We start from the raw sequence: 18,932 nt of genomic DNA, 5'->3' as shown, positions 1-18,932 counted from the left end.
CTTGTAACACTACCCCTCGGTGGGAAAAAGCATGCCTATTAGAACATAAAGGGAACCCAGACTTCTGGAGCTAACACAGGAGGGGCTCGCCTTTGATGTTTTGGTAGGAAGGGATCAATCAGCTGTGTCAGCTAGAGGTAGAACTGAGGCTCTCAGAGGAATGCTTTACAGGGAAAATGTAAAGTTGCCAACTAGGATTGTCTCAGAATGCTGTGCAGAAAGGTAGGGACAGGCGTGGCGGGATGATGTGGCATCGTAGAATGGCTAGGAGTGCTACTACCTCCCCTCCCCCCAACACCCTCCCCAGGCTTTTCCACCCCATTTAAAAATCCCTTCACACAGAGCGAGAGTGGACTATGGCAGAAATGATGCCCATCTGGAAGGAAAAGCTATCTGATGTCCTGCAAGGATAGGCTAGGGATGTTACTCGTGCTGACCCCAAAAGGACTAGAATGGGTCTCTCCAGGGCCAGTGGTGCAGGCCCCTTATGCCTCTTGAGGACCAGTTGGTGGAAGAAACCTGGACTTCACTAGCCCATGGCCCCTTCAGAGTGCTATTTAAGAGGCAGGAGGCTCAAAGGCCTGGGGAATGCAGGCAGGAAGGTGTTCTGTTGGCTGGTTGTGGAGGGGCTGCAAAAGATGCTCCCACCACCAGCGATAGAGGAGCTCCAGGACCAGGTAGAGGAGAAGGTTGGTGCAGGGAGTTGGGAAATCTAGTTTCCTGCAGAAATGCACACCTCTAGAGGCCAAGAAGACGAATAAAAATGCTCCTGGTGGCTAGGCCAGGCCAACCAAAGCACAAAAAATGAAAGAGCATGAAAATCAGCGCAACAGGCCCAGAGATGGAGAAAACAAGCGTGTGGTGCTCTGCCGTATTTTTAAAGACTTCCCTGTGGAGGCACAACCCCCCAGTGGTTGCCAATAACCCACTTCATAATTTCAAATAGGGACGGGGATTAATGTCCAAATCCCCAGAGGCTCTTTTTGCCCCAGGAACCTCCTCCCCAGGGCTCACTGTAAATCTAATGTCAGAGACCCCATCCTCCCTGGACAAAGAAAATAAGAATAGAACCCGCCATGAGAGTGCTCTGCAGCCACCTCCAGTGCCAGGGCCTGGGGAGACTGGCACACCTGCATCCAGCCTCCCAAAACACGCTCCTCAGGGGCAAGAGACTGTGCATGGCTTCACTATGTGTGGGAGCCAAAAGGATGATGGTCCCGCCCAGGGGGAGCAGAGACGTTCTGCAAGATCCTGTGTTGCTCCAAGAAAGAGGTGCTGCGCATAATGAGCATGAAGTTCACAGGGGCCTTGGGGTACCCCCTTGGACATCAAACTAACTGTGCATCTCTGGATACCCCAGGTGGGTCCAGGGCTCCCAAAAGAAACAGAAGCAGAAAGCAAATGAATGCAGCGCGAGATCGCGATCAATAGTGAGAAAGCAAATTCATTAAGTAAGCATTATTTTTGCTAGCATGGAGCACTCAATAATGCCCTGTGTGGTCAAGCATTTGTGGATTGCCTTTCTCGTGGGGCATAATCCATGCACAGCACGCAGCTAAATGTAAAGTGTGACATGACCTGGCAGTCTTTCTTGTGCTTAGCTTTTGAGTCCAAACTGTGTACAAAAGGGAAGATCAAACACACGAGAGGATTGGAGGAATGCATGCAAATAGTCTGAACCACTGGTAAGCTTTCTAGGTAATATTCCAGCCATCATTTGTTGCCCACGGTGGCATTTTTGACAGAGGCCCACATTACGCAAATCACTGATGAGCCTGAGCCTCTTCGGAACAGTCCATCCTGAATTGTCTAGCAAGGCTAGCCAGAGTGAATGCCAGTGGGTTAGACAGTTTGCAAGCATACCTCCCTCCACCTTTTGTGAGTATGATAAAATCTATAATGACAGCACGTTTCCTCTGACTTAACAATGGTTTTCTTAAAAGTAACTACCAGGCTTCGGTATGGCCATGGTGAAAAGGGATAGGGATGGCAAACGGGCTGTAACATTTACTCGTTAAGATCATCAAACCTGCCATGGCTGTATGGCCTCCTGGCAGCAACTGATGTGCATTAAAAAAATGGTAGTATGTCATCTGGTGAGTAGTGTGCCAGTAGTGAAAAAACCCAGTAATGCAGGGGAAGCAGAAGCGAGGCAGAGCTGGTTGTATGCAATCTGCAAGCCCTTTATAGCAACCAAGCACTTACAAGTTGGGTTAGCAAGAGAACCAAAGAAGAGGAATAGAGATGTAATGCCAGCTGCTGATTCGAGTATGCAAGGGTTTTGTAATCAGTGCGCAGTGGGTGGGAAGCAACAGGTACAGGAGAGGGAGAGGCACATAGGAAGACTGTAGGTCAAAAGGCCAATAATGCTTAACAATTGTGGCTACTGAAGTACTGTGTACAGATCAGCTTGAAGATGCATCTCCTCCAAATGCACAAGTACCATGTAGTGTTGGGGCAGTCCCTACGACGGCCTTAGCCAAATATCAATGAAGAGTGGCAGGCAAGTGTGTGGGCAGGTACCAAGCGGTGTGGAAAAGGACACCGAGAAGGATGCTACAGTAAAGTGTACTTGCATTAAAGTGTACATGCAGTAGGTGAGATGACTCCGTTCTGTTGGTTCCCACCAGCATAGTTTAAAGTAAAGAGATAAAATGCCTTCACTCAAGGCACATGCCAGTCCAAGTAGCAAAAGACTGCTCCGATAACTGCCCCAAATTATAAATAAAACTGCAAGAAAGCCAACCTTTAGCCCACTCTATATATGCAAATATGGACAGAACCAGAATGTGATTGGTTCTTTAATCAATCAAAGCCTGTACAGGGCTCACCCATTATTTTATTATTACAAGAGCTCTGGCAATACAACAGCTAAAGCTGTTTTTAAGGCCAGACCTAAAAATGATTATCAGGGTGTTATTCAAGTAAATGTTTTTCTCTGTACCTGAAATTTAAAAAAGGGGCCAATGAAGATTTTCTAAATGGATTTTGGTAGTATTCTAATGACACAGTTTAATGTTTTAAACATGTACTTTTCCATGTGATTAGCCTTTCTTTCCAAATTAGTACAAAAGCAAATCTTTTTTATTGAAAGATGCATAGAAAACACAGGGAGTTCACTATAAATTACTCTGCCTTTCAGAGGAATATGTTACCGAGAAAGGGTGAAACTTTTTTTTAATATAAACATTTCTGGTATCAATTCAGGGGAGTTGAACAGGAGGATATTTAAGGTGGGGCGTTGGTATTTAGGACCTATGGGAAGGTAGAGCTGAATTTTGTGCTTAGTAGAGACAGGACGATTGCAACATACTTTCAGGCAGTTGCAGAAATACACAATTAACCTAAATTGGGTTTGAACAAGTATAAGTTTGTTTTGGTATTGCTGGCTATAAATGAAGGCTCTTTTGGCTTTCCAAGTTTTCTATTTTCAATATGTTCTTTTTGCTGCTGGCATCTGGTTTAAAGTATCTTGTGTGTTGGTGCGAAGACTTCCTTCATAGTAACTGGTGGGACAGGCCCAATTTGAGGTTATCTATGTTGGAAGAATCAAGATTCAGCAGGAGAACACATTAGTGTAGTAAAAAGAACATATTCCACTCTAGTTGTAAGAGACAGCCTAATTCAACAGCTGGTGTTTAATTCATGAGTAATGCTCATATCTCCATTTTTAACTTTGGTCATACAACATAGAGAATAAAGATCTCCCACTCACCGTCTGCTAGTTTTGGGTCTTGACTTTCCTTTGGAAGTTCTTGGCCTTTCCAGCTTCATCAATGACTGTCTAAGGCTCTCCTCAGTGTAAGCCAAGTAAACATGAGAAAGGTCCACCTCAAAAGGCTGAGAATGAAAACAAAAAAAGTGTTTTTTTTTTTTTTTTTTTTTAGAAGCACTCCTCCATTTTAGGAAGTCAGACAAACGAATTCTAGTAACTGTACTTTGAACAAAATTAACGAGGACCATTTACTTACTTGAAACAAAGTATACTTGAAGTTTATTACATGTACAAAGTAACAATATGGTATAGTAAGCGCTTTGCTAAAATACAATTTCTCAGAGAGAAAAAAAATCCCAAGAAGTTGGGAAGGTAAGTAACTAAATACGGTTTCTATATGCCTCATAACTACTTTATTCTCAATTTCAAATGAGTTTTGGAAAGGGGTGGGCGGAACTCAGTGTTTCACTCCATGGAGTTACATGACAGCTCTGCGAGATTCACAGATTTCTGCGAACGGGTGGAAATCGTCACGCTGTGATGCTCGCGCTGACAGATCAGCGCGAGCGGCACCATGTAGCACACCAGAGGGCACTGCTGTTTAAGTTGATTTTGCTACGTTTCGGGTAGATCTTCCAACCAAGCGGCAGCTTTCTCACCATGAGCAGTAGTACCAGGCAAGGGTGAAAAATTCTCAACGGCTGCCCTCCTACCACCTGAAAATCGCACTAAGGGACGCCAATTCTTCCTCGCAAACTTACCAGTAATGCAGACCGCACGGCTGATTTAGGATTAAACCTCTGAAAACAGACATGGGTAAAATTATTAATAAGTCTCCAAGGTGCAAGCCTCAGGGGTTGCCAGAAGACATGGGAACTCCAGTGGTCTTACTTCTAATGGAGGAAATATAAATGCTGTGCCAGAAACCTCCTTAACAACTACATTAGCCTCCAAAGCTAGGGGTCCGGTTTCTACCCACTCTCCCTAAATATGTAATCAGAAATACAGGAGAGCTGCTAAAAATTGCCAGTGATTATAATAATGACATTTTCAATACAGCTTTAAAAGTGGTATGTGCTAACATGCAATGACAGCTGTTTTTCTACCAGTGTAGTGAAAGATTAGGGAGTATGGATCTACTTCATGTTGCATGGACATACAACTGTGTGTGTGTATTTTCCTTTAATGCAGACATGTCATGCCTTCTCTGCTCATTTTTAGTTAGTGACCACCCAGAATCCCGAAGTAGGACTGAGGCGCAGAGTTTTGGAATGAAAACTCAAATTAGGATTTATAAACACTCAAGGTGTCTGGGTGATATATCCCGTGCACACACACTTAGTAGACAGAGTTGATCAAAGTAATGCAAAATATAGTGACAATAATATTCCAGGTGCTTGACAATGAAGAGGAGCAACCAAATCTTCTTCTGTAGGGACAAAGTCCACAATATGTAGGAAAATTCCAAGCACTCCCAAATAATCAATACATTAGTTCCTTCGTATTCAATGTTCTGAAATCCTTTATTTGTAACAGAGATTATAGTCTTAACATTTCCTATCCCAAGCTGTTTTGTGTACCAAATAATTTACAATAGATTAAAGACTACAGGTCGTAAAAAGACCTGGCACCATTGGCATGGGTTTCCCCTGTATTTTTTGCCTTTGCCTCCTGTTGCTTTTCAGTGTTTTGGACTTCGTTTTGTTGGTCTACATGCTTTGGGCGCTTTGCCACTGCTGTTCAGTGCAAGTGCTCCCTATAAATGGTTGTCTTGGATTAGTGATTCCATGATAGGCATCTTTGATTTACTAGTCAGTCCCTAATACAGTGCACTATGTATGCCCAGGGCCTGTAAATAAAAAGATGCTAGTGGGCCTGTAGCACTGATTGTGCCACCCACATAAGCAACCTGTAAATGTAACTCATATCTGCCACTACACTATCTGTGCGCAGTTTGGTCCTGGCATGTGGACCTGGCAACAGCACCCACTTGCCAGGCCCTAACCTTCCCTTTTTTTTTTTGTTACAGGTTAGTCACCCCTAAGGTAGGCCTAAGGTACTCCTGTGGGCATGGTGCAGTGTTTGTGGGTGGAAGGACATGCCCTGGTGTGTGTGGCATGTCTTGTTAGTGAAATACAGCCAAATTCGTTTTTCACTATTATAAGGCTATCTGTCCCCATAGAATAGAATGGGGAGTTTTCTTATAACATCTTATAAGCACAACTGCCCAGAGGAACAAGATTGGAAAGTAATATGCTACTTACCAGTATGCATCTGTTCTTGGCATGTAGGGCTGCTGACATTTATATCTATGCATAGATCGCCGCCTAGTGTTGCGTCCGGATGATTACACATTGTTGTCCTGGAAGAGTCTTGGAAGTATCACGAGATAGGTGGTTCCTCCATTGGACTACAGTGCGCATGGGCATCCTCTCCATCTTCAGATCGCTTTTCGCCATTGCGGCAGAGATGGAGTGTAATACAGTAAGTGATGACCAAGCCTGAGTGCTACAGCTGCGACAGGCACCGGGGAGGAGGGCGGGCGATATAAATGTCAGCAGCCCTACATGCCAAGAACAGATGCATACTGGTAAGTACCATATTCCGTGGGAGGCATGTGGGCTGCTGAATTTATATCTATGCATAGAATATGCATAGAATAAATAGCAGTATCCTCCTTAGCGGCGGTTGCCCGTGCCAGTGGCAGTCTGAAAAAGAGTTTTGAGAACAGCCTGACCTACAGCAGCTTGCTGTTTGGAGTGTACATCCACGCAGTAGTGTTTGGTGAATGTGTGTATGGTGGTCGATGTGGCTGCTCTACATATATCCTCTAGAGGAATGTTACCTAGGAAAGCCATGGATGCCCCTAACTTGCGTGTGGAATGCGCTCTTGGGGGAACTGTTAATGTGCGTTTTGCTTTTTGATAACAGATTTGTATGCACTTAACGATCCATCTGGCTATACCTGACTTTGAAATGGGGTTGACTTTGTGTTGTGGAGAGAAGGCAACAAACAGTTGCTTAGTCTTCCTGAAATCCTTTGTCCTGTCTATGTAATACAGGAGAGCTCTTTTGACATCTAGCGTGTGCAGTGCTCTGTCTGCTACCGAGTCTGGATTTGGGAAGAAAACGGGCAGTTCTATAGTTTGGTTAATGTGGAACTGCGACACCACCTTAGGCATGAATTTTGGGTTGGTACGCAGCACCACCCGATTAGCATGAATTTGTATAAATGGCTCTTGGATAGTTAGGGCTTGAAGCTCACTAACTCTCCTTAGCGATGTGATTGCCACTAGAAAAGCCACTTTCCATGTTAGAAACTGTATCTCACAAGAGTGAACAGGTTCAAAGGGTGGTCCCATGAGTCTAATGAGAACTATGTTTAGATTCCAGACAGGTGAAGGAGGGTGTCTGGGAGGAATCACTGTTTTGAGTCCTTCCATAAAAGCTTTAATGGCCGGCACTCTAAAAAGAGAAAGATGCTGTCTGTTCTGAAGATAAGCTGCCATTGCGGCCAAATGTATCCTAATGGAACTATATGCCAGATTACATTTGTATAGGTGCAACAAACAACATATAATGTTTGCGTGGATGCATCTGGATTTATGTCATTAGTAGAACAGTAAATGACAAATCGCTTCCATTTGGCTGCGTAGCATGCCCTGGTTGTAGGCCTTCTTGCCTCCTTGAGGATGTCCATACAGTCAGGGGGCAAGTTGAGATAGCCAAACTCTATGACCTCAGGAGCCATATCGCAAGGTTTAACTGTTGCGGATCTGGGTGCTGAATGTCTCCACGGTTCTGAGTGAGGAGACTGGGCTTGAGGTGCAGCCGTTTGTGAGGCACCACTGAAAGTTCTAGGAACGTGGTGTACCACGCTTGCCGTGCCCACGTTGGAGCAACTAGGATGAGCGTCATGGAGTGCTGCTGCAGTTTGCGAGCCACTAGCGGTATGAGCGGTGCTGGAGGAAAAGCGTACACAAATCTGCCTGACCAGTTCATCCATATCGCATTGCCCTGAGACTGCGGGTGTGGGAACCTGGCGGCGAAGGTTTGGCATTTTACGTTTTCCTTTGTGGCGAATAGGTCTATCTCTGGATGACCCCACTGCTGGAAATATGGTTGGAGCACTGAGGGGTGTATCTCCCACTCGTGCATCTGGTGGCTGTGCCTGCTGAGCAGGTCCGCCATCTGGTTGTCTTTGCCTGGGAGATGTTCCGCCATGAGGAACATGTTCCTTTGAATGGCCCACTTCCACATGCTCTGGGCTAGATGAAACAATTGTGGAGAGTGCGTGCCCCCCTGCTTCTGGATGTAATACATGGCAGTCATGTTGTCCGTCCGGATCAGCACGACTTTGTAGCACAGATGCAGCCTGAAGGCCTTCATTGCCATGAAAATTGCCATGAGCTCCAACAGGTTGATGTGCATCTTTTGCTGCTGCGCTGTCCATAGTCCCTGCACTGTATAATGGAGGACATGCGCTCTCCAACCCTGGAGAGATGCGTCCGTTGTCAGCACTATCTGTGGTACAGGCTCTTGGAACGGTCATCCCCTGCAAAGGTTTTGTGTGTTCCACCAATGCAGAGAGTTGTATGCACGACCGGTCACCAACACTAGGTGTTTTAGATGGCCTCGAGCCTGGTTCCACTGTCGTGCCAGGCATTCGTGAAGCGGACGCATGTGTAGCCTTGCGTGAGGGACTATAAAGATGCAGGAGGCCATCATACCCATTAGCCGCAGGAAAACCTGAGCTGGGAGCGAGTGTTGTGGCTTGAACTTCTGAATAAGCAATTGCATGCTGTTGACTCTGGCTGCGTTTGGGTGCGCTGTCGCTGTTAAAGTGTTGAGTGTCGCACCCAAGTATTGTTGCACATGTGCGGGTTGAAGGTGTGATTTTGGGTAATTGAGCGAAAATCCTAGACTGTGTAGGAGGTGAATTGTGCGGGACATGTGGCTGGTACATTGCTGGGCTGACTTTGCTTGAACAAGCCAGTCGTCCAGATAAGGATAGACGTGGATGTGTTGTCTCCGAAGGTGCGCCACCACTGTTGCTACGCACTTTGTGAACACCCTGGGGGCAGTAGTGACCCCGAAAGGCAGGACCTTGAACTGGCAATGCTGGTTGTTTATGGTGAACCTGAGATATTTCCTGTGTCCTGGGTGAACGGGAATGTGGAAATATGCGTCTTTTAGGTCTAGGGTTGCTAGGAAGTCTCCCTGACTGAGCAATGGTAGAACTTGTTGTAAAGTCAGCATGTGAAAATGTTCTGACAAGATGTACTGGTTCAGGGGTCTGAGGTCTAGAATGGGCCTGAGAGACCCGTCCTTTTTTGGGATTAAGAAGTACAGCGAGTACACCCCTGTACCCTGCTGATTTAAAGGCACGAGTTCTAGGGCCCCTCTTTGCAGCATGCAGAGGACTTCTTGCTGCAATAAGTGCATGTGCTCTCTGGACATAGGACGGTGCCTTGGGGGTATGTTGGGTGGAGTGGAGGTTAGTTCTAGACAATACCCGTGTTGTATAATGTCTCTCGCCCACCTGTCTGTGGTTATGCCTTCCCAGACTGGCAGGAACTGCTGGAGTCTTCCCCCGACTGGTGTTATATGGTCGGGGGGCAGTGACAAGACGTCACTGTTTATTGGTGGCAGAGGATCTGGTATTATTATTTCCGCGTCTTCTGCCTTTGGTGCTGTTCCCACGATAGCCACCCCTATTGTTTTTGTTATAGGTGGTCTGCGAGCCCCCTCTGTTGTATTGGGCTTGCTGTGATGCTTGACCTCTGGAGGCTCCCCTGTTACCGGAGCGACGAAAGGAACTGCCCCTGAACTGTTGTGATTGCAGAGCCCCAATGGATTTTGCTGTCTCAGTGTCTTTTTTAATTTTCTCAAGGGTTGTGTCTACATCAGGGCCAAAGAGAAAATCAGGGTTAACCGGCTGGTTGAGTAAAGTAGTTTGTATCTCCGGCTTAAAACCAGAGATGCGTAGCCAGGCGTGCCTTCTAAGCATCACACTTGTGTTTATGGCCCTAGCTGCCGTGTCTGCTGCATCTAGCGCACACTTGATGGACACATTGGAAATTAATTTCCCGTCCTGTATCAGCATTTCTGCTCCCTCCTTATAAGTCTCAGGCAGGTGTTGCAGTAGCTGCTCTAACGTGTTGTAGTGTGCCCTATCATATCTGGCTAATAGGGCTTGTGTGTTGGAGATCCTCCAAATATTTGCTGCTTGAGCCGCTACTCGCTTGCCAGATGCTTTAAAGATTTTGGATTCTTTGTCTGGAGGGGGAGCATCACCACTGGTTTGCGAGTTTACCCATTTTCGAGCATTAGCCACTACGAGGGAGTCCAACGGAAGCTGGCCTTTGATGTACGTAGGGTCCACAGGTGCAGGCCGGTACTTCTTTTCAATCCTTGGGTTTACAACCCGTGCCCTTGTGGTCTCCTTGAAGATGTCAGTAGCGTGTTTAAGGACACCTTTTAGCATAGGCAATGTTTTTACTGATCTTTCTGAAGTTAAGAAAGTATCAAACAAAAAATCTTCCTCTACTGGGTCAGCATGCATGTCCACATCATGGTTTTTGGCTGCCCTTCCAATCAAAGCGTTAAACGCAGCAGTATCTTCAGTAGGCGAGGTTTTGATGGTATAGGACTGAGTGTCAGGTGTGGTCTGTGGCTCACTAGGGTCAACAGGGTCAGTCCAGGTCTGCTGTTCATCCTGATCTGTGTCAGCAGGATAATTGAACTCATCCTCATTGTATCCCTCCCCTATATCTTCATAGGTGCGTGTGGGTGAATAGGAATAGTCTTGTTCATAGGACTCCACAGGCTCAGAAAGAACAGGTGAGGTTGCTGAGTCTCTCTTTCTTTTCAGAGGGATCTTGTATGACTCCAAAGTTTTTCAGGAGCTATTTTCCGTTTATAAATGGTGAGTCTACCTGTATCCGAGTCGATGAACAGTTTCGTTTGATTGTCATAGGAGGGTGGTTGGAAAATGACATCCTCTTCAGTGGACTGACGCCTGGAAACTGCCGACACTTTCTTGGTAGTGTCGGTGTTTTTTTGTGGCTCGACGGTTTTTGGTCGAGCGGTTGGGGGCAGTCCATATTTAATAGGTGGTGAAAGCAGTGAAGACGAGCCGACTGTTTTTGAGGGTGTCGCCGTCTTCGATCCGACCAACTTTTTAGGATCACTTGGCTGCTGTGGACTTGCGTCGATTCGAGCTGTCGGTGCGCAACAGGTACGACTTTTTGCTTCGACGCGACGTGCTCTTTCGGGTCGGGTGTACTTTTCGACTCAAAGGTCTTGCTGGATATCGACACCGAGGCTGGAAGTTTCGGATCGACAGTCTTCCTAGCCTTGATTCCTTTGCCAGTGTCGCCAGCTTGGGGCGTGGGCGTCGACAGCGTCAGCGCGATGTGCTTGACGGCAGAGACAGGCTTCGGCGTTCCGTGGTTTGGGTCGACGCGCCCTTGTGATCCGAAGGGTTAACAACACTTTTAGATGGTGTCGGAGCCGACTAATCGGAAGCGGTCGATCCGAGGACTGACGTAAGCAGTTTAGGTTTCGATACAGTTCCTGTCGGTTTCAGTTTCGATTTTGCAGTCGAAAGTGGCTGATGGACCGATGGCTCTGTAGAAGTATTCTTAGCCGGGCTTGGACGCGGGGCTATAGAATGCGGGTAAAGATCTTGGCTAAGGCCTTCCGGCGAAGCCTCGACCCGAGCCGTAGAGAGTATAGTGTATAGTGTTAGTATTGGGCCCCGCGATTGCGGATGGGCCTTGCTCATCGCTTGAGTCGTCATCGACTGCTCCGATGGCGTCTGCGTCGTCTCCTACCTCGACGATGTCTTCTTCATGGACGGAGTCTTGTTCTTCGTCCACACTATATTGTGAGTCGTGCTCCGATGCGGGGTCCGACTGCCGGTCTGGATCCTCTTGATCGGGGCACTCGATGACGTCAGCCTCGAAGATATCTTCTGGGTCTGGCGCCGTTTGCTGGGCCGACTGCCTCGCGGCGCGTCGAAGCCGAAGTGTTTTTTTCGACCGGAACTTGGAACAGGCCATGCAGCTGGCCTCGTCGTGGTCCGGGGATAGGCATTTGTTGCACACCGGGTGCACGTCGATGTGAGGGTATTTGGAGTTGCAGACGGGGCATCTCTTGAACGGGCTCCGTTCCATCGTCGACGCTCGTTGAGGCCTAGCTGTCGAAAGGCAATATGGCCTTCGACGTCCTGTTCGAAGAACTGGATGAAGTATTGGGCACCGAACGAGAGACAATACCGACGCCCCTAAGGCCTTTTGGCCTCGCGAAAAGTATGTAAAGTATATTCCGAATTGGAGTCGAGAAGGTACATATGAACCCAATGGCGGAAAAAAAACAATCTGAAGATGGGGAGGATGCCCATGCGCACTGTAGTCCAAGGGAGGAGCCACCTATCTCGTGATACTTTGAAGACTCTTCCAGGACAACAATGTGTAATCATCCGGACCCAACACTAGGCGGCGATCTATGCATAGATATAAATTCAGCAGCCCACATGCCTCGAACATAAAGTTTAGTATGCCTGAACTCAGAATGTTAAGATGCATCTTTTAGTGAGAGTGATTTTTACATTCTGTGTTTGAAAATACCATTTTTAGAAAATGGGTATTTTCCTGCTTAGCCATCCCGTGTGCTTCTGCTAGGATGTGGTCTTGACAGTCGGGCTTTGGAGTGACAGGGGCTGGGAATGTGCATTCTGTTCAGACAGCCACTTGCGGGAGGGGGGTGGAGGGTTAAGTGTGTCCTGCCTTTCCAGGGTGAGTCAGGGCTGGGCTGAATAGACCTGGACTGCATTTAGAGTAGGGGAGATTTCCTTTCACCTAAATATGCCTGGTCTGCCTTATACAATGCGGTCTCCACCTCCTGCCATGAAGCTACACCAGAGAGGACAAACTGGTTTTAACTGGGCACAGGGCTTCTCTGCCACCACAGAACAAAGGATTTTACTGTATTACTATAGGGGCCCGGACCCCAGAACTTTTGATCACTTTTGGGACTTCAAGAGGCACATCTGTCAAGGAGAAGAGCTGGTGAAACTAGAAGAGGAGTACTGCCCCTTTGCTGTGTGCTGTATGAGGTTGGCCTACAGTGGCTGTTTCTGCCAAGGGGAGGAACTGTGTGTGTATCCTGCTTGCGAAAGTGTCTCCAAGGGCTTGAAGTGGAGCTTGCGCCCTGTTCAAGAGGACTCAGAAACAGCAAAGACCTCACCGTCCATCTGGGCACCGTCTCTGGTTCCGCTGGTTCCAGTCGCTACAGAAGAAAAGAGCAGCAGACTATCACCAAGTCTGTCGCAGACTCTGTGTCCTGAATGTACCTCAGGGAGCACCGCCTCGCTTCGCAACACAACCCTCATCTTACCGACTCTGTCAACGAGCCGCTGCTTGCACCGCGTCCTGTGGGCACTGCACTCCTCACCACTGCGCTACACGCTGCACAGACTTCGCAGACTCAGTCGCTGCCCAACTCAAACATCGACCGACTCCGTCGCTGCACCATGACCTGCCAGCACAGCATTTACTACATTTACACTGACTACGTCACCGAGCCGTGAGGACACTGCACGCTGCAATGCTTCCATCTTACACCGCAACTGCGACGGTTGCCCAGACCTACTCGTATTGGCGCCTTGGTCGCAACAAGCAAGGTACTGTCGCTGAGTCTGTTGACGCTTTAGCTGACCGATACCGACGCGTTGGTTGGAATAGTTAACTCTGTCGTACTCAATACTGCGGTAGCCCTGAAAGGAGCTGTTGAGTCGGAGGAACTGTGTTTTCATGTTATTCCTGCATGTCAAAGGTTACTTCGTACAGTAACTATTCTTTCAAGTATTGTATGTTGGATTTTTGTTGTTTTTGGTCTTGTTGGTTTACATCAAGTTTTGCTTATTTGTCTAAACTGATGTGGTGTCCATTTGTAGTGTTTTCACTGTGTTAGTGTATGCATGCACAAATGCTTTACACACTGCCTCTGGGCTAAGCCTGTCTGCTCGTGACAAGCTACCAAGGGGGTGAGCAGGGGTTATTTTAGAAGTGTATGCCCTTTACCCTAACTAGGAAAAAGGGTCCCTACTTGGACAAAGGTACCTACGTCTGCCATTTAGAGACCCCAATTTCTAACATCTACAAATAGTGAGAACCTTTCTAGGCCCCCCTGTTCCTGATACAATTGGTCTACCAGGGTGAAGTTAGGGCACTTTAGACCTGGTATGACACAGAACATTTGTCCTATGGGGAATACATTTTTTTTAAAGCTTGACAAACCAAAATACCCAGGCTTATATACACTACCTAAAGTGTATAACCCCTTTACCCCGATTGTATAGCGTATAAAGGGGCCTACACAAAGGATCTCACAATTTGTAGATATCTTTTTACAAACTTTTGGTCTTTAATCCAAAGTCAATTACTTGGTACACCGAGCAGCTTGTGAGCATCAAGACTGTGGTCTCTGTTACAAATAAAGGATTTCAGAAGACTGAATTTTCAAAATGAGATTTATTTTTCTTGGAAGTACAGCCTGATGCAAGTAGTGTCTCAGGAAGCAAACCACCCGGTGTTTAGTCAAACCTGGAGAATAGACATTGAGGGTGCTAGTTCTCTGTTGCTGTTGAACAGTGTATTTACGTATATAGTGCCATGTTTCCCATCATTTCACTTTTTCAGAAAATATTGCTTTTTCAGCGTATGTGAAAATCAAGCAGAAAAACAGACTATTAGATCCAGTCGTGACATTTTTCTTGCTACAATTCATTTTGGATATTACACTCCAGCCCTGCTAAAGAGATTTGTCACCCCATACGTCCCCAATAGATCTCTCAGGTCCTCATCTGACTTCCTAATGAACACACTAAGAATAAAAAGATCAAGATGGGAATGGAGATCCTTTTCATACCTTGCCCCAATGTTCTGGAACTCAATGACCACGGACCTGAGACTGACTAGAGAAGAAAGGAGTTTCAGGAAAAAACTCAAGACGTGATTGTTTCCCTAAGATTTCTTCCTCCAGAACTTGCCTCCTCTCTGTAGGACTGTGAAGCCCCCGGGCAGCCATGCACCTTATAAATCCCATTAGCAAACAAACTTTCAGAGATCATTAGTACCACTGTTCTGGTGTGGTAAATGTTACACATTTTAATTGACCTTAGTTTGTTTATACCAGTTTCGGCTCATGTTTTGAATTGTGTTGCAAGTGTAAAAGCAGTGCCACAATCAGTGTTCGCTTTTTTCGGAATAAGCAGCTTCCTGGGCCACTAGTCTGTGACGAGGGGTTGCTCCGATGCTAGAAGAGGCAAGTGGGTTTTTGCCGTTTGAATTATTCTGCGGCATTCAAAGTCAGCACTACATGACAAAGCTGAGGTCCTCTCAAGAGCTTTTTAGAAGCTAAACATCATGACCTCATGAAAGCAACTTATTAAAAATTGAACTGTTTACATTAGCATAACTTCACTGAAAATTGGCCAGTATTGTACTGTTAAATGAAGACTGAAAAGCGCAATAAAAAATGTAAAGATTACATCACCCATTATGCCACAGAGCGGAACCAAAGGCAGTTTTCCTGAAGGCAAACACCTGAGAAAGGTTCTGTGGTGCTTAGTTAAAGCACTACTACAATCCGTGTTTAAGTTTAATTCACATAAGTTATTGCATAAGATGAGAAATGGTTTGTTTTAAACAACCCCGTGGTATGAAGCTGTTCAGAACGAAAGGCACATAGCCTACAAGGATTCAAGCTACATTTCTGAATTTGATACAGTGGCTTAGTACAACAGAGAAACACTGTGCACTATGATAATGATGAAGAAGAGGGCGCCGCTTGATCTGCTCACTCGGTAGAATAGGAAACACAGTGCTGATTGATCTAAACACTCATGCTACTCATTTGGAAGAAGAAGGAACTCAGTGATGATCTTAATTCATGTCTCAATTAAAAGAGAAGGGAGCTTGGTGAGGATCTTGAAACTTCATGCCGCTCATATTGTAGAGGGAGTTCAGCATGGGGCGACTGACATTCTCTATTAGTTAGTGTGAATGGGACATGCTGCTTTAAAAGGGTTGTTTTGTGTTGCATCACATTCTATATTATGCTGGTTACTGTCTTTGACACAGTGCATCTCTCATACTTACCGTGAAACAAACACTGGAGGCTCGTAGGCGCTGAAACACATCTTATATTCACAGAGTGCTGCGAGGGGGACAACCGAACGAGCAGCTCGAAGAATCCGGCTGCACTCCTCGAGGCTTCACAGTCCACCCATTTAGCTTACAACAAACCTATCCATTAATGCTGATCGTGTGGAAGAAGAGGGAATGCGATAGTGATGTAAGAACCGCTGACACTTGGTGAACCGAACTCAAAAGTAAAAGCCCATTTGGATCACCTATCGCAGAAGCTAAAGATGTTACCAAGTGCATGTTGTTGAACAGAGGACACAAACTCAGATATGACAAACAATATACAAAACCAAAACTGAGATTCGTTTTCTTACATCTTTTTCCTTTTTATCCGGCACTGGTGTCTGCTTCCTCATGTTATTTCCGGTATAGGCGACACATTTCTTAAATGAAAGAGAACATAGTTACTAACCCAAGAATGTGCATACAACACGTCAGATGTTCAGTATTTGCTAGAAACATCAGTACAGAGTTAAATTGTAACTTCACACTTACTAACTGCCATTCTCCAATGTCTTCGTTCCAGTGAACATAATTTTCCACCATTTCCTTAAGAAAATAAGAAAAACAGTCATTGCAAACTCTACCCATAACTTTCAGACATCCCAATTTTGCATAAAGCAACTGCATGGTTAGCTTACTATAACTATATAAATATATCTATATACACATATATATCTCTATATATATATATACACTTTAGTGGGTGCCACAATCGGTGCTGCAGGCCCACTAGTATTTAATCAACAGGCCCTAGGCAGATGCAGTCCTATTTACTAGGGACTTATGAGTAAATTAAAGACGGCAATTGGCTGTAAGCCAATTCTACTATCTTTTAAGGACAGAGCACAAGCACTTTAGCACTAGTTAGCAGAGGTAAAATGCAGAGTCCTAAGGCCAGCAAAAACGAATTCAGCAAAAAGTGGAGGGTAAAAGCAAAACGTTAGGGGTGACCTTACAGAGAGGGCCAGGTCCAACACACCCATAGAAGCCTTATACCCAGAGAAGCCCAATGCAACGCATTTCTAAAATGTGAACATCATGAGAAAAATAGGGTAATTTCACTTATGATGATAAAGTATTTTCCAGTAAAAACATCTTTGTGATTGGGGCATGCTACAAGTGTAAGGTTAAAATTGCCTTGGTGCAGTGTCATAAGACAACCTCTTCGACGGTAGTAGGGAATACTGAGTCCCAATTCTTGACAGGACAGAATAATGTTGCAATATCAAGAGACAAAATATCGAAAGGTAAGTGCCCAGATGGAGGTATGGATTTACTAATCTTAACTCCACATCTACGTATCCTGAAAATACATATATGCATCACCAAGGTATGTAAATATGGAGTTTGGTTTAGAAAATGTATAAAAACATACCTTTCTTTGTTTTGTCCCTCAATATTATTATTATAACAATATTCGGTCTTGGATATTCATAACTTACACTAACCTAATTCAGAAGTTATTTTTCTGCCATAGCCAGTATGGTTTCTGGTGCAAGAGACCCATGTCAAAAGTCTTCTGAACAATGTTGTACATGATTATGGTGCATTGCTCCCAAGCCAGCAGAGTGCTAGACTCTGCTGTGTATTTTAGGGCCCAGCCAAGTATTGGAGACTTCCAAACCAATTATCCGGCCATAGCACTAACAACAGTTGGCAGGGGCTGGTTACAGAAGTGGTGATGGCATTTTTCTGCGTGCCACTAGGAACACGGTCTGCTGGCTTTAACATGTAAATCCATGTATTATCTCATGTGTGGTTCTCTTTTATTTTCCCCTGTTTGTGTGTAAATTATATGTACTTGGGTAAATGGGACAATGGTGACACATGTTGGGTGTATGTAGCCCCTAAAGTCGGAGGGTGATCCATAAGAAAGAGTTAGCTGTCTCCCCGAAGCTTGCAGGTTCCTCTGTACTGCTCCTTAGATCATCGTCCCCTTGAAGAATTCTTTGTGAAGCCAAGGGCACTGCTTGATTGGGACATCAACCAGGAGAAGAATATTTTGTTGCACTGAAACTGTACCAGCTCCAACAGGTAAAGGTAGGGTATGGCCAGTAAGCAACACTGGAAACAAATGATGGCCTGGAAACAAGGCCAGGACGATGCCCTAACAAAAACATCATGTTCCTGCCTATCCCCTTCTATCATGTGGTTTCTTCTGTGAGCAGAAACGGTCTACCTGTAACACATCTTAAGGAAGGTGGCAGTTTGGTCACAGTTCCTTGGCAAACATTAGTAGGTCAACTTTGTTGTGACTGGTTCTCTCCAAATGTCTGAAGTTAACCGAACAATACTGGACACTTAGGCCAAGTCAACTGTCCATAGGACTGGAGATGAACTGGCCCCTCCAACATATCTAGTGTTCAACCTTTCACTTGAAGCTCTGTAAATGCTAGCTTGTAAACGCACGAACCTGGCAGTAATGTAAGCTTTGAAAATTGCAGAATACCTCAGTTTTGGACTGACTTTCAGGGGAGAGGGGCTGGGGGCAGTGGGTTGGAGTGAGAAGAAACATCAAGGGGTTCTTTTCTTGCACAGTGCTGTATGTTTCTGGGCAAGGATATACTTTGAGGCCCATCATTAATTCTTGTTATGGCAAAGCAAAAGCACCTTCCGCCTGAAGAAATATCGCTGGTAGTATATTGCTGCTCTTCCAGGTGAGAATGCCAGTAGTACTGCAATTATCTACTACCTCAGTAAGAGGTTATGTACTGCTTAGTAATAAATATTCTGCTCTTCAGCATCCTCTACAGTATTTTTTTGCAACCAAAACTAAGCTTAGTGCAGTGCTAAAATATCTCTAACCAGATATAAATGTGAAATGTGGGGGATGGGGCTGCAGCACTGTGGAGAAACATATTATATTCCTCATTCATTAACAAAGTATGTAGTGCCAGCACCCAATTCTAGTTTGGCCCATATCACAATGGTTCTCATGGTGAAAACATTATGAATATGCATAGTTTTTTCCCTATAATTAGAAAGCCTTATGTACAAAA

At 45.5% G+C, this 18,932-nt stretch overlaps 1 protein-coding gene across 2 annotated transcripts in view; it reads right to left on the bottom strand.

Moving 5' to 3' along the window:
- KIF3A (kinesin family member 3A) overlaps positions 1-18,932 on the bottom strand; it is a 302,929-nt gene that overhangs the window by 37,209 nt on the left and 246,788 nt on the right. For both annotated transcript variants that reach the window (XM_078684196.1, XM_078684197.1), the window contains 3 exons: positions 16,426-16,479; positions 16,245-16,313; positions 3,716-3,840 (listed from right to left, as the gene is read on the bottom strand). In XM_078684196.1, the coding sequence (XP_078540322.1) occupies positions 3,716-3,840; positions 16,245-16,313; positions 16,426-16,479 (248 nt within the window). The remainder of the gene's footprint in view (positions 1-3,715; positions 3,841-16,244; positions 16,314-16,425; positions 16,480-18,932) is intronic.

The sequence above is a fragment of the Lissotriton helveticus genome, chromosome 3_2 (genome assembly GCF_964261635.1).
Source record: "Lissotriton helveticus chromosome 3_2, aLisHel1.1, whole genome shotgun sequence".
Lineage (NCBI taxonomy): Eukaryota > Metazoa > Chordata > Amphibia > Caudata > Salamandridae > Lissotriton > Lissotriton helveticus.
The sequence above is the reverse complement of the archived record's forward strand: the minus strand, read 5'-3'. Positions and strand labels throughout refer to the sequence as shown.